Source organism: Stegastes partitus, unplaced genomic scaffold (assembly GCF_000690725.1).
Source record: "Stegastes partitus isolate 25-593 unplaced genomic scaffold, Stegastes_partitus-1.0.2 Scaffold1272, whole genome shotgun sequence".
Lineage (NCBI taxonomy): Eukaryota > Metazoa > Chordata > Actinopteri > Pomacentridae > Stegastes > Stegastes partitus.
In genome coordinates, this window is record NW_007579003.1 from 95,884 (window position 1) to 107,905 (window position 12,022).

The 12,022-nt window shown below is 45.7% G+C and overlaps 1 protein-coding gene across 2 annotated transcripts in view; it reads left to right on the top strand.

The window, feature by feature from the left end:
- egfra (epidermal growth factor receptor a (erythroblastic leukemia viral (v-erb-b) oncogene homolog, avian)) overlaps nucleotides 1–12,022 on the top strand; it is a 41,847-nt gene that overhangs the window by 26,622 nt on the left and 3,203 nt on the right. Inside the window, exons 12-27 of one of the 2 annotated variants that reach the window (XM_008298027.1) lie at nucleotides 141–340; nucleotides 486–618; nucleotides 1,049–1,139; nucleotides 1,788–1,945; nucleotides 2,846–2,884; nucleotides 3,025–3,184; nucleotides 3,307–3,429; nucleotides 4,050–4,148; nucleotides 5,316–5,501; nucleotides 5,931–6,086; nucleotides 7,312–7,387; nucleotides 8,238–8,384; nucleotides 8,785–8,882; nucleotides 8,981–9,148; nucleotides 11,587–11,634; nucleotides 11,737–11,830. In XM_008298027.1, coding sequence (XP_008296249.1) covers nucleotides 141–340; nucleotides 486–618; nucleotides 1,049–1,139; nucleotides 1,788–1,945; nucleotides 2,846–2,884; nucleotides 3,025–3,184; nucleotides 3,307–3,429; nucleotides 4,050–4,148; nucleotides 5,316–5,501; nucleotides 5,931–6,086; nucleotides 7,312–7,387; nucleotides 8,238–8,384; nucleotides 8,785–8,882; nucleotides 8,981–9,148; nucleotides 11,587–11,634; nucleotides 11,737–11,830 — 1,976 coding nt within the window. The remainder of the gene's footprint in view (nucleotides 1–140; nucleotides 341–485; nucleotides 619–1,048; nucleotides 1,140–1,787; nucleotides 1,946–2,845; nucleotides 2,885–3,024; nucleotides 3,185–3,306; nucleotides 3,430–4,049; nucleotides 4,149–5,315; nucleotides 5,502–5,930; nucleotides 6,087–7,311; nucleotides 7,388–8,237; nucleotides 8,385–8,784; nucleotides 8,883–8,980; nucleotides 9,149–11,586; nucleotides 11,635–11,736; nucleotides 11,831–12,022) is intronic. The other variant, XM_008298028.1, reaches the window with a different exon arrangement.

Consider the following 12,022-nt stretch of genomic DNA (forward strand, 5'->3'; position numbering starts at 1 on the left):
GTATGTTCCTCGTAAAGACCCCCCTTAGATTCACAACCACTGGATCACAAGGAAGACATTAGTTTCTCAGGCGTCGAGTCATAAATACGTTCCTTTTTTTTATTCTTATTCTTCTTGACTCTCTGTTCCACCTTGTGCAGAGGGAGCCGCAGTGTTGTCATAACTCAGCTCGGTATCCAGCATCTGGGTCTCAAGTCCCTCAGAGAAATCAGCGACGGAGACGTGGCCATCATCAAGAACCGGGACCTCTGCTACACCGACGTCAGCCACTGGAAGAGGTTCTTCAAGTCCAGCAGCCAAAGTGCTATGATAGAAGAAAATGCTAACGCTGCCACGTGTGGTAAACTGATTTCAAATTGAGTTAGATCCTCGTTGTTTTTGTAACTTCTGATTACGTCAGGGAGATTTAATGAGTGGGGCTTGATATCAAAATTGGATAACGACGCGGGGAAGATCTCTCCTTAAGATTTCATGTTTGGTTTCAGCTCTGACGAACAACACATGTGACAGGAAGTGCACGGCGGACGGCTGCTGGGGTCCGGGCCCGGACATGTGTTTTGCTTGCCGTGACTACAGCCGTGATGGGAGCTGTGTTGACTCCTGCAACATCCTGGAGGGGTAAGGGAGGAATCTGGGACCGGCTGCCTTTTAGCTGCGCTCCTTGTTTTAGACAAACAAGCAGTCTAAACATCAGATCTGTGTGCTCGGCAGTTCACTCCTTCAAAGTCTATTTTCGTACCATGAGCACACACCGACTGTGACATTTGATGAGTTTGGGGATTATTGAAAGAAATGCTGAGGCCAAATACGATCCGAGGTATTTTGAAGTTAAAGCTCCAGTAGATGTAAGACAAACACTGCAGCAGAAATGGTACGTTCGCTCACATGTGTTTATCTTTGGAGATCTCTGTCAAACATTGAATCTTGACGGGCTTACAATTAACTTCTGCCCTCAAAGAAGGGATCAAGACCGTCACTTCACATGTAGCTGTTTGAAATGAGGCGTGCCAGCGGTGAGAGTTTGTCGGCTTTGTTTTTGTTTTTGCAGTGAACCGCGGGAGGCAGTCGCGAACAAAACCTGCATGGAGTGTCACCCCGAGTGTCAGCGCATGAACGGGACCGCGACCTGCAGCGCGCCGGTACGTCTGTCACCAAAACACCGAACCGATGCCACAAACAGAACAAATACACTTAAACCGTTCTTCAAACCATCTGAAATGTTCAGCCGTTCAGAATCAGATGAATATTTGAGCAGCATTAAATCTGCTCCAGAAGTGCTTGTGCTGCTGATTTCTCCGTCAACAGCAGCCTTAATAGACCATAATGCAGCGCAGCCACAAGACATGTTGTGTTTTGAATGAGGGGTGTGACTGTGTGATCTGACTGTCTTCTTTTGTAAGCTCATAATCCCACCTTTGATTAAAAAACAAGTTCAGGCTCTTTTTGGGAAATAACTGGCATCATTATCAGAAACAAACGTCTGGGTTGAAGTCAGATAAGATAGAAGGTCCCCAAAGGGAGCTCTGGTGCTGGATGTTGCTCCAAAGGTTGAGGGAAAGTATTAGCTCCTGTATCAGATAACCGAAATGTTATCGTACTTGTCTTTTCACCGGGCTGACTCTGAAGCATCAACTCTGCGGGTTTTCATTGCCAAACATTTGCGTCTTTATGAGGAAGAATGATGCAGGTCGCTTTGAGAAATTATTACTATGAGACAGTGCGGTTAACATAATATTTACAGCTGCTCCAATAGAGTCGTAAACACGGCGAGTCTTTTTTACTTTCAGGGTTCTGGAAACTGTACGAAGTGTGCCAACTTCCAAGATGGACTGTTCTGTGTCTCCCGCTGCCCCCAAGGCGTGCCGGGGGAGGACGACATGCTCGTATGGAAGTACGCAGACGAGAGGAACGTGTGCCAGCTCTGCCACAAGAACTGCACTCAAGGGTAAAAGCATTGTTCCGTCGTCCTGAGAACTGGCACGACTTCTGCATGTGTTGCAAACATTCGTCTGTCGTAACGTTGGTGCACAAATGCCTTCCAAGCCCGAAGGTTCAGCTGTGGTTGTGTTGGCACACATCGGGGGAGAAAGGCCGACTTTAAAAATGAGGCAATTCTTGCTGAGATTATTGAAATCAGACAATGTAGGACAGATGTTGTGAAGCGAGATTGAAAAACAATACTGGTGCTGTTGCACATTGTCCCATTTACAACAAATAAGATGCGCTCGACATTATTTCTGTTCAAGGCCTGCTGTAGTTTGTGGATGCTGTTTTTTGTTTTTTTGGTCCCTTCCAGGCTGCCATTGGTTACTGTTTGTTTCAGTATCAAGTTTTAGAGGTCTGTAATACATTTAAGAACAAAACAATAATGGCTCCCGCTGAAAACAGACCTAATTTTCACAGTTATATACAATCAGCATTCAGCCATGGTGGTACACAAATGAGTAACAGGGGAAGTGGTTCTGGAATTAAACCGCCGAACGCAGCCACTTTGATGAGCCTCCGTAGCGGCCTCGTACGAAGAAAAATCCGATATTTGTTTCCATAACTTTTCAATAGTTTGGCGTTTCATAAATACATCACTGGTCTGCGTGGAAATAAACAGTCCCCAGCTGACCCCGGTGATTGATGCAGCCGTTCAAACTATTTAGTCTTGCGGACTTGTAGCAAATTACAGAGAACTTGGACGCTTTCACTGGCACAAATGAAATCAGATATGTTGTGAAACATGCAAGCGGGACGGCGGCGATTTGTTTTGGCCGGACAGTCGGTGCTTCGCAGGAAAACGGCGGCTCTGTGCTGACATTGCAGGTTGACTAGATTCTCTGCATTGATCTGTTCGCAGGTGCGTCGGACCTGGCCTCGGAAGCTGCCACATTAAAAGGTGAGTAGACGCAGCAGCGCTGATGTGATCGTCACTCCTTAAGATTACACTCGTCTGAGTTAGGTGTGCTGATCCCGCTACCTCCTTGTTCGTTGAAATTTACGTCTGTGCTCTGTTCTCTGTCTGCATTCTTAAATCAGCTCGCTGTCTTTCAGCCCCCCTGGTCTGTCCATGATTGCGGCCGGTGTAGTTGGTGGGCTGCTGGCTGCTCTCGTTGCAGGCCTGTCTGTCTTTGTGCTGCTCCGCCGACGCCACATCAAGAGGAAGAGGACCATGCGCAGACTGCTCCAAGAGAGAGAGGTGAGACGAGGGAGCTGAGTCACGTCATGTTCAGACAGGAAGACGTGTTTCGTTTGTCATGTGCTACGTTTGGTTTAATTTTAACATATTGAGTATTCAAGTCATTCGATCCGTCTTTGCAGTTGGTGGAACCTCTCACCCCGAGCGGAGAGGCGCCAAACCAGGCTCTGCTGCGGATCCTGAAGGAACCTGAATTTAAGAAAATCAAAGTGCTGGGCTCAGGAGCTTTTGGTACAGTTTACAAGGTAATAAAAGGCCTCGGGGTTGTGTCTCAAACGCCCCCCTATTGTCAGAACTGAAGTCCGGTGCAGCGCTTTACTGAAGCTGCAGCTCCGGAGCGCTGCGCTTGCCAAGAACCAACACCCATCAGTGTTTTTGCTCATCCACATGTGTTGTCAATTTTTCAATTAGAGCGCACATTTCTAACTTGCCAGATCACGCATGAGTGACTTCACTCTCGGTGCCGTCGTATTAATGAGGGAATGTGTGTTTGCGCAACGACATTGTGGGAACTCATCCTCCATGTGGGGACGAAAAGCTGGTCTCCTCAGGGTTAACTGTTTATTTTGGGGTTGGTTTCAGGTTAGGCTAAATCTCCAGAGAAGGAATGTAAGTCAGGTCGATGTTCTCTTGGGTTGCTGCCTTTATGAGGACAGTTTTCCCTTTTAGACCTTGATAGGACATTTTTTGCAAAGTAAAGCCTGCAAATAGATAAATGTACCGTATACTGTATGTTTGAGGGCAGGGCTGTACTCAACCAGCACATCTGTATTATTGCACTGTAAGTTCTAACGTTTATGCTTGCGTGACTGCATGATTCAGGTGTAATTGCAGCCTGTAAAATAAGAAACTTGTGTCCACACAGGGTCTGTGGGTTCCAGAGGGAGAGGATGTGAAGATCCCAGTGGCCATCAAGGTTTTGAGAGAGGCCACATCACCAAAAGCAAACAAAGAGATCTTGGACGTAAGTTCACCGATTTATGTGGTCACTTTTTGTACCCAGCTTCCTGTAATACTGAGTCAGAAGTTCATTTCCAGTGTGATTTCCCAGCTTCCTTCAACTGCGTGGGTGCTCTCGGTTTTAAGTTAGACATTTTATGCAAATTCGTGTCACAAGCATCACAATATTTTGACTTGATTTTAAGGCTCCAAAGTGCCTCAGTGTGCTGCGCGGAGTGACTGACAGTTATTGCCCACCAGATGTCAGTTCAGGAGTAATGTATCCTGTAATTTATAGCGCGTACAACTTTGTTTGAAACCAACGGCCACATGTTTTTCTTGTAATGGAGAACGTGTCGTGTTACGGGGCTGTAGGAAATGGGATTATTTCACTGGAAGGCATGGTGTAGGCGTCGGTGTGTAATCCAAGGCTGAGGTGTTCTGGAAAAGAATGCAGTCCTGAAGCCGCGCGCAGAAAACCGCCTGCTCTGAATGCGCATTACGCAACCAGACCGATGTGCATCTCAGATCCTGTCATTTTGTGGTCGTGCTGCTCCGTCACCGTACATCTGCCGGCTGCGGTGGACGTCCTCTGAACTCCGTGGCTCGAGGGCAGCCTTGTATGAAAATTAACCTCTTTGTCATCAGACTGTCAAGATTACAGAGCTCCTGGCAGAGACGTGGTTATTTACCGAACAATACTGATTCTGTAATAGGCATGTTGAAAATACTGAAGGTCCAATTAATGCACTCAGGACAGGAAACTTACTGAATGCAGCTGTTTGAAGCGCTGTTGCACGGGTCTCCTTGCAGGAAGCCATTTTTACTGGCCAGTTCCGATTATCCCCGTGGTTTTGTTTTTTTTTCCTTCTTAAAGCTGCTTTTCGGTTGTGATGACTTAGAGTTTCCACTCGCGGGCAATAAAACAGAGCTGGCTGTGAAGGACTGCTGCTGAGGAACTTGTCGCTCAACACTGTGTATCTCCACATATGTTCTTCAAGCAATCATCTGCCAGGATAAATATGGACGCTTCCACCAATATTTATGTGGAAGATTAAATAGGCTGTGAGACTTTTTAATCAAACAGACATCTTCCTCTTGAACCTTTACTCCATCAGAGTGAATTATGCCTTTTTTTATGTTGCATCCCAACATCTGTAAAGACCAAAACGTTTCTGTGTTCACGCTGCAGGAAGCCTACGTGATGGCCAGCGTGGAACACCCCCACGTGTGCCGCCTGCTGGGCATCTGCCTCACCTCCACGGTGCAGCTCATCACCCAGCTGATGCCGTACGGCTGCCTGCTGGACTATGTCAGAGAGAACAAGGACAACATCGGCTCCCAGCACCTGCTCAACTGGTGTGTGCAGATCGCCAAGGTAAGAGCTCCCGAAGCTATCAAGTTCAGTCGGTCGCACCTGCATGGGACTGTAATTACTGTTTTACACACCTACAGCAGATATTAGGCAATAAATACATCAATAGTTTTTTTTCCGCTGCCATTTATTTTCAGTAACAATAGTGTTTATCCCTCGTCTTTGTGGGGTTTTAAGTCATTCAGGGTGTGTGGTAGACACAAAGGAGACTTAAGCAAGTCAGGTTGTTTTTGTTGTTACAGCTGCTTTAAAGAACAACACACAAGAAACTTTGTTGACTGACTAATCGGGCGACGATGACAAGTATATCAGCGCTTTAACATTTTTATTTAATTGTGTCTGATCACGCAACGTTTCTGTTTCCAGCTGTGTCAGGCAGCTAGTGAAAGCTCCGCTCTTATGTAATGACTTTCATCGTTTGTTTGACTAAAGGGTATGAACTACCTGGAGGAGCGCCACTTGGTGCATCGTGACTTGGCAGCCAGGAACGTCCTGGTGAAGACTCCTCAACACGTCAAGATCACCGACTTCGGCCTCGCCAAACTTCTCAATGCAGACGAGAAAGAGTACCACGCGGATGGAGGAAAGGTTGGTGGGAGTCTAACCAAGATATTAAAACGAAGGTTGCGATCTTAACCATGAAGATTTTTCTGAATTTATAGCCACGGTTGTTGTTGCACACAAATAGGCTTAAATATTACCAGCATTTACAGTCTTTTTTCACATCTATGGTTGGGTGACGGATGATTTCCTGTCCATAAATAAGCTCCAATCCATGAAAGATGTCATTTTTTGCACTTAGTTTTGTTCCAGATTGTTTCTTATATAAGTGGAGTGCTATATAAATAGTTCCTGTCAGTGAACTGACTTCTAAGAGAAATGACAAATCAGATAAGTTTTTTTTCTTCTTATCATTGTTTCTTTGTGCCACTGGAAGGAACTATTTTTCCTCACTGAAAAAACATGATGTGCTTGTATTGGGCTGTAGCTGCAGGGCGACCTACACACTTTGTCTTGTTTTGGTTTTTTTTTGTACTAAACTTGGTGAGCAATCCCATACCGTGGCAGAAAGTCCTTGAATATTGATGCATCGCCTTGTTAGATTAGCAGAGCTTCGTTACATCTGGATTTTCCGAGCTGACGATACAATATTCGACTTCGTCCCAGATGTCTTTATTGCCTGTCAACACCAGAAGGACAGATGTGAAGCATGTCCGGTTCTCAAGAAACATATCTGGACAACGTTCAAACACAGAAATCCACCACTGCTGAGATTTCCTTCCGTCGCTGTCGTTAAATGCTTCTGCTATTTGCTGTTAATTAAAGATTGCAGGACAGTTTTCAATCAGGCATTAGTTCAAACATATATATATATATCTTTAAGGTTGGGAGTAGACTTGATCCTTGATCCAAAAACATTGTTAACAGTTTAAAAATTAAAACCTATGTGTGACTACTGCAGTTCTCCACCACTAGGTGGCAGTGCAGCTACATTATACACTGAACGTGACAGTATTGAATTTCAATCTAAGAAAGTGCTACGGTGCTTTGAGCAAAGAGGCCAAATTTGACTGTGTGTCAGTAAGGTATGAATTAAATTATCACTTCTTTTAAGAGGCCATTACGGATATTGCTTCTACAAGAGTCTATAAAGTCACGGCTGCTAATAGCTTTTTAGTTTTCTCTTCATCCATCTGTGAGAACAGCCCTGCAAGCACAGGCATGTGGCAGCAAAAGTGATGCAGTGAGGCACCGTGGTTTGTGAAAACATTATATACAGGACGCAGTCTAAACACTCATTTATCTTCTGCAGGTGCCGATTAAATGGATGGCTCTGGAATCTATCCTGAACAGAACCTACACACACCAGAGTGACGTATGGAGCTACGGTAAGCCTTCATGTTGTGAATGCACGCTCTACCTCTGACCCAGTAAAGCAGATCCCACCATGCGGCGTCCCAGATCGAGCTTCAAGCCGTGTTTAACTTCAGATATGTAAATCATCTGGGTCTCTGTGCTCCTGAGCGTTGGTGACAGTCTCGCTGGAGAAATATTTATTCACTGCTAAATCAAGTGTTTTAGCAGCGAGCGGGGCGGAGGGAGGACGGCCGTTCTGAAGCCTCGGATAGGATGTTGTTCTTGGATTTAATAAAGCTTGTCAACATTTTAAAACGCAAAATGAAAAGGAAAGGGGGGAACATCTTGCCCGCATCTGCGATTTTAGGACACAGGTAGCAGACACCTACACACCGGCAGTCTCAGATGGACAATTTCACGTCAGGACAGATTGTTGTCTCAACCCACATGAACAGTTTTATTCCAGCCCGGGAGCACGCACACACACACACACACACACACACACACACACACACACACACAGCACAGCCTCTCTGAGTGGGCCAGCTTCCAAATCTTCTTTTCCCGAGGGTTTGATCAAGCCTTCCGCTCAATATGGCAGAAGCATCAGCAGACCCTGGCAGAAGTGGCGGGCTTCCTTTCCTCCTTTTCCCGTCTTCAGTTCCTCCAACACAGAAATGCATCCTGCTAACTCCCACTCCTGCAGGCAGAGCCAATTTGTCAACACAGCTATTTTGATACTGTGTGATATTTGAGAAGCGCACATCCTGTCACTGTCATTTCTTCCCTCTTTTTTTTTCTTCATATATTGGGAGCAAAAACAAAGTGAATGACAGCTCATCAGGCTGACATTTACCGACTGTCCTCCTTTCTGCGCTGTAGGTGTAACAGTCTGGGAGCTGATGACATTTGGGACCAAACCGTACGATGGGATTCCTGCCAGCGAAATAGCCGGCGTCCTGGAGAAAGGAGAGCGCCTGCCTCAGCCGCCAATCTGCACCATAGACGTCTACATGATCATGGTGAAATGTAAGCTCGGTGGAAGGCCTGTACCCGATCAGAGCAGACACACAACCTGCAGACTTTCAGTGATTATAGTTAAATTTGATAACTCTGTAGCATTTTTGTTGTTTTATGTTACAGAGAATTGAATATCTTTAGTTATGATCAGGCATAAAAGCCATGAGATGATCCACCTTGGATGGTTTAAAGACCAAAGAATGAATCAATAACAAAAATATGAATCTGTTGCAGCCTGTTTTTAATATAAATTGTATTCAATCAAGGCTTTATTTTTATAATCTCCTCGTTCTTCTTCCTGTTTTCGCTGTTGCTATTCATCTCCGTTAACATCCTCGCATAGGAATATTTACGTTTCATCTTACTGAGTCGACTTATCTCGCCCATCTCTGCTGATGTGTCCGTCCAGGTTGGATGATCGATGCGGACAGCCGGCCTCATTTCCGAGAACTAATAGCTGAGTTTACAAAGATGGCTCGGGATCCGTCCCGTTATCTCGTCATCCAGGTACACTTTGACTTGTTATGACTTCAAAATAAAACCGCTGTCTGTTTGATGGCGACTGCATGAGACCCACAGAGCTCAGGCAGATCTTTCTATTTCAGGGCGATGACCGCATGCACCTACCCAGTCCCACGGATACTAAATTCTACCGCAGCCTGATCAGCGGGGAGGACATGGAGGACGCCGTGGATGCAGATGAATACCTGGTACCACAACATGGCTTCTTCAGCAGCCCGAGCACCTCCCACACCCCGCTGCTTCACTCCACAGTAAGCTCCTTCATATAAAAAAAGAAAAGAAAAGCAATCAAAGGGGTTTTCAGATCTGGTCTGTCTGGACATTTGTGTCTCAGACGTGACCTTTGTGCCGCCACCGCTTTCAATTTGGCACAAGCTAAGAAGTTCTGCATCCCGGCACTAGAAAAAAAAAATAAAGGAAATGTTTTTTTCTTCAATACCGCTGCTGATATTTCAGAAAAACTTGGTGCGGTGACTCATTCCTGCTTTGTGGGCAGGCGTGTGAGATAAAAACAGCACACTGTAATTTAAACACAACATTTCTGGCTTTAAAGAGCTCGCGCTGCCACACCGATTGTCCAGTTAGAATGAAAGCTGAAGCAAAGCGAAGTCGTCGTATGTGCTGAACAAAAACACAAACGGTGATGTATTATTTAATCACATCCATTGTTTTTTAACACATGGGCGTAGGTTTGGTACAGAATGGGCACCATGACACGAGGACAGATGGAGAATGGGGTCATAGACCAGACAGCACAAGTCAGCCATGAGTGTTTCCACCATTTGCACCGTGACACAGATCATAATGCTGTCGGTGCTGATTGTGGTCCACTCGTCCTGAGATTGGTGAAGCTGGCGGGTATTTTAGTGGACTAGATCCAGCAGTCGGTAAATGATCTCTCATGCGATGCTGTCTGACACGATTTCTTAGTCTGACTACTTCCTTTATGTGTCCTGCTTCCACAAGGGGGCGCACTTCTTCTTCTTTCTTTGGTGTGATTGTCCACCGACAGTATGATTTAGAATTACACAACTGGTGTCATGTGATTAATAGTCAGAGGCCTATTACAACCATGTAAGATTAAAATGGAGCAAATAAGTGCATGAATGTAGACTGAGAAGAAGACATAAGATAGAATATATTTTCTATCACATCAACAAAAGGCCCAGCGACACTGGAAAGTCCTGGGCTACATTTAATGATATTTAAACTACAACAGCTGCTGACCTGCTCCATCGGCGTTCTTACTGGAGATTCACAGCCAAACTGTTGTCAGTGTATTTAATGCTGTGAACTTTCAGCCCCCAGTGAGTCAGCTGGACTCATTAAGGGATGAAAAAGCACATGTAACGATACCTTTATAACACACACACACACCAGATTCACTCACATTGACCTTCACTGTCCAAACAGTGAAAGAGGAAAACCAGCTGCTTTTTGGAGGCGCTCTGGAAATTTCCCCGGGGGGAAAAAAAAAAAAGTAAAAATCAGCTTTAATCGAAGAAGAGGAGGAAGAAACGTCAGGCCGGTGCACACTTCACCACCAAGCAGTCAGCTGTTTGAACATTTAATTGCGCTATTTTGGCCGTGTTTTGGGAAATTGGGATTTCTGCGTAGATCATTACGGCGTGACTCAGAATGGAAATAAACATTTTATTTTAGCTTGCTGAAAACAATCGTCTTCTGCTTCAGTCAGAGCTGAGCTGACGGTACAGTGTGAGGAATTCGCCCAGATGTCCTGACATGCCTCTAAAGTGGCCGGTCTCACCTGGACCGAACCCCTCTGGCGCTAGCAGCTGCCCTCGTGCTGCTCACCTGTCCCGTCCTGACCCTGCTTCATCAGCGCCTCGCCCACGTCGAACTGTGATTGATGAGAGCTGAACAAGGAGAGCTGTTCCTGTGCAGGTTCAGCGAAGGCCATGCGTAGGTCTTCTACCTGGGATCGTTGCCGGCCACTGACAGCCTAGTTAGCCCATAGGAGCCTTTAAATTTGATTACCTTTACAGGAACCCAGGCGCACTGTTTCAAATCTCCGTCCAATAAAAGCTCAGAAAAAGGCCTGCTTTAGTCATATCACTGTGGGGGCACGGCTCGCGAGGGGTCGAGGTTTTTTAGTTTCTCTTTTACAGATGGTCGCTCCTTCAGCGTGTTTAATTTCCTTTTCTTGTTGAAAGTAATTGCATTGCCACAGCTGTCAGTCAGTCCTCTCTATTCGCCGGGTTTTCGCGGTTTTATGCCATCCGCGGTCCTTTGACTGGAGACTCTGACAGAAACAACAAAGCGCGTCAGATTGCCTGAATGAATACGAATCTGCTCGCTGGATGTTTATTTCCATCCCCATCAGCTTGTACCGAGGATGGCAGCTGTAACTTCTTCTCGGGCGCCATAAAAACACATTAGCATCACAATTCAAAGGGGAACTTAGTGTCTCCTGAGAGGCTTTAAAATAAATCAGAGTGGCCGAAAGAGACACACGCTCTAAAAAAATAAAAATAAAATAAAATAAATAAAAGGTAATCAGATTTAAAGAAAAAAGATTAATTTTTGTTTGGTGCATTGTGCTGGAGGTGCCCACTCAGTACCATTTTAAACCGCCTTCTTTACTTGATGTCAGGTTTTATGGTTAATAGATGAACATTCAGTTGTGTTATGAATTTGCGAGACTAAAGCCTGCGTTTTCTTTTTCCAGAGCCTCAACGGCAGCATTGGAACATGCCACAGCAGAAATGGCTTAATGGTGAGATTTAAATAAACACTTGAGGAAAAGGGCTTCCCTCTCTTTAGCATCCCTCTTCACAGCGAGTGCCACCTTCCTAAAAACCTCTGTCCTCTGTTGCAGAACGGGTTCCCGAGCAGAGACGGCAGCATGGTCCTGCGATACATCCCCGACCCCACGGACAAACTTTTGGACGATGCCTTCCAGCCCGCTCCAGGCAAGTATCCTTCAGCCGCATGAGCCCTCAGTGACATTACAGTTTAATGTCGCAGCCGAGCTCACCTCTCAGGCCTCCGTTTGATTCGGCGAGGAAGAGCGACATCTAGTGGACAAGAGTCACGCTGCCCAATCCTGTCTGCTGGATTCTCTCTGGTTCTGCAGCAGCTTTAGTGCTTTTTTATTTTTTGTG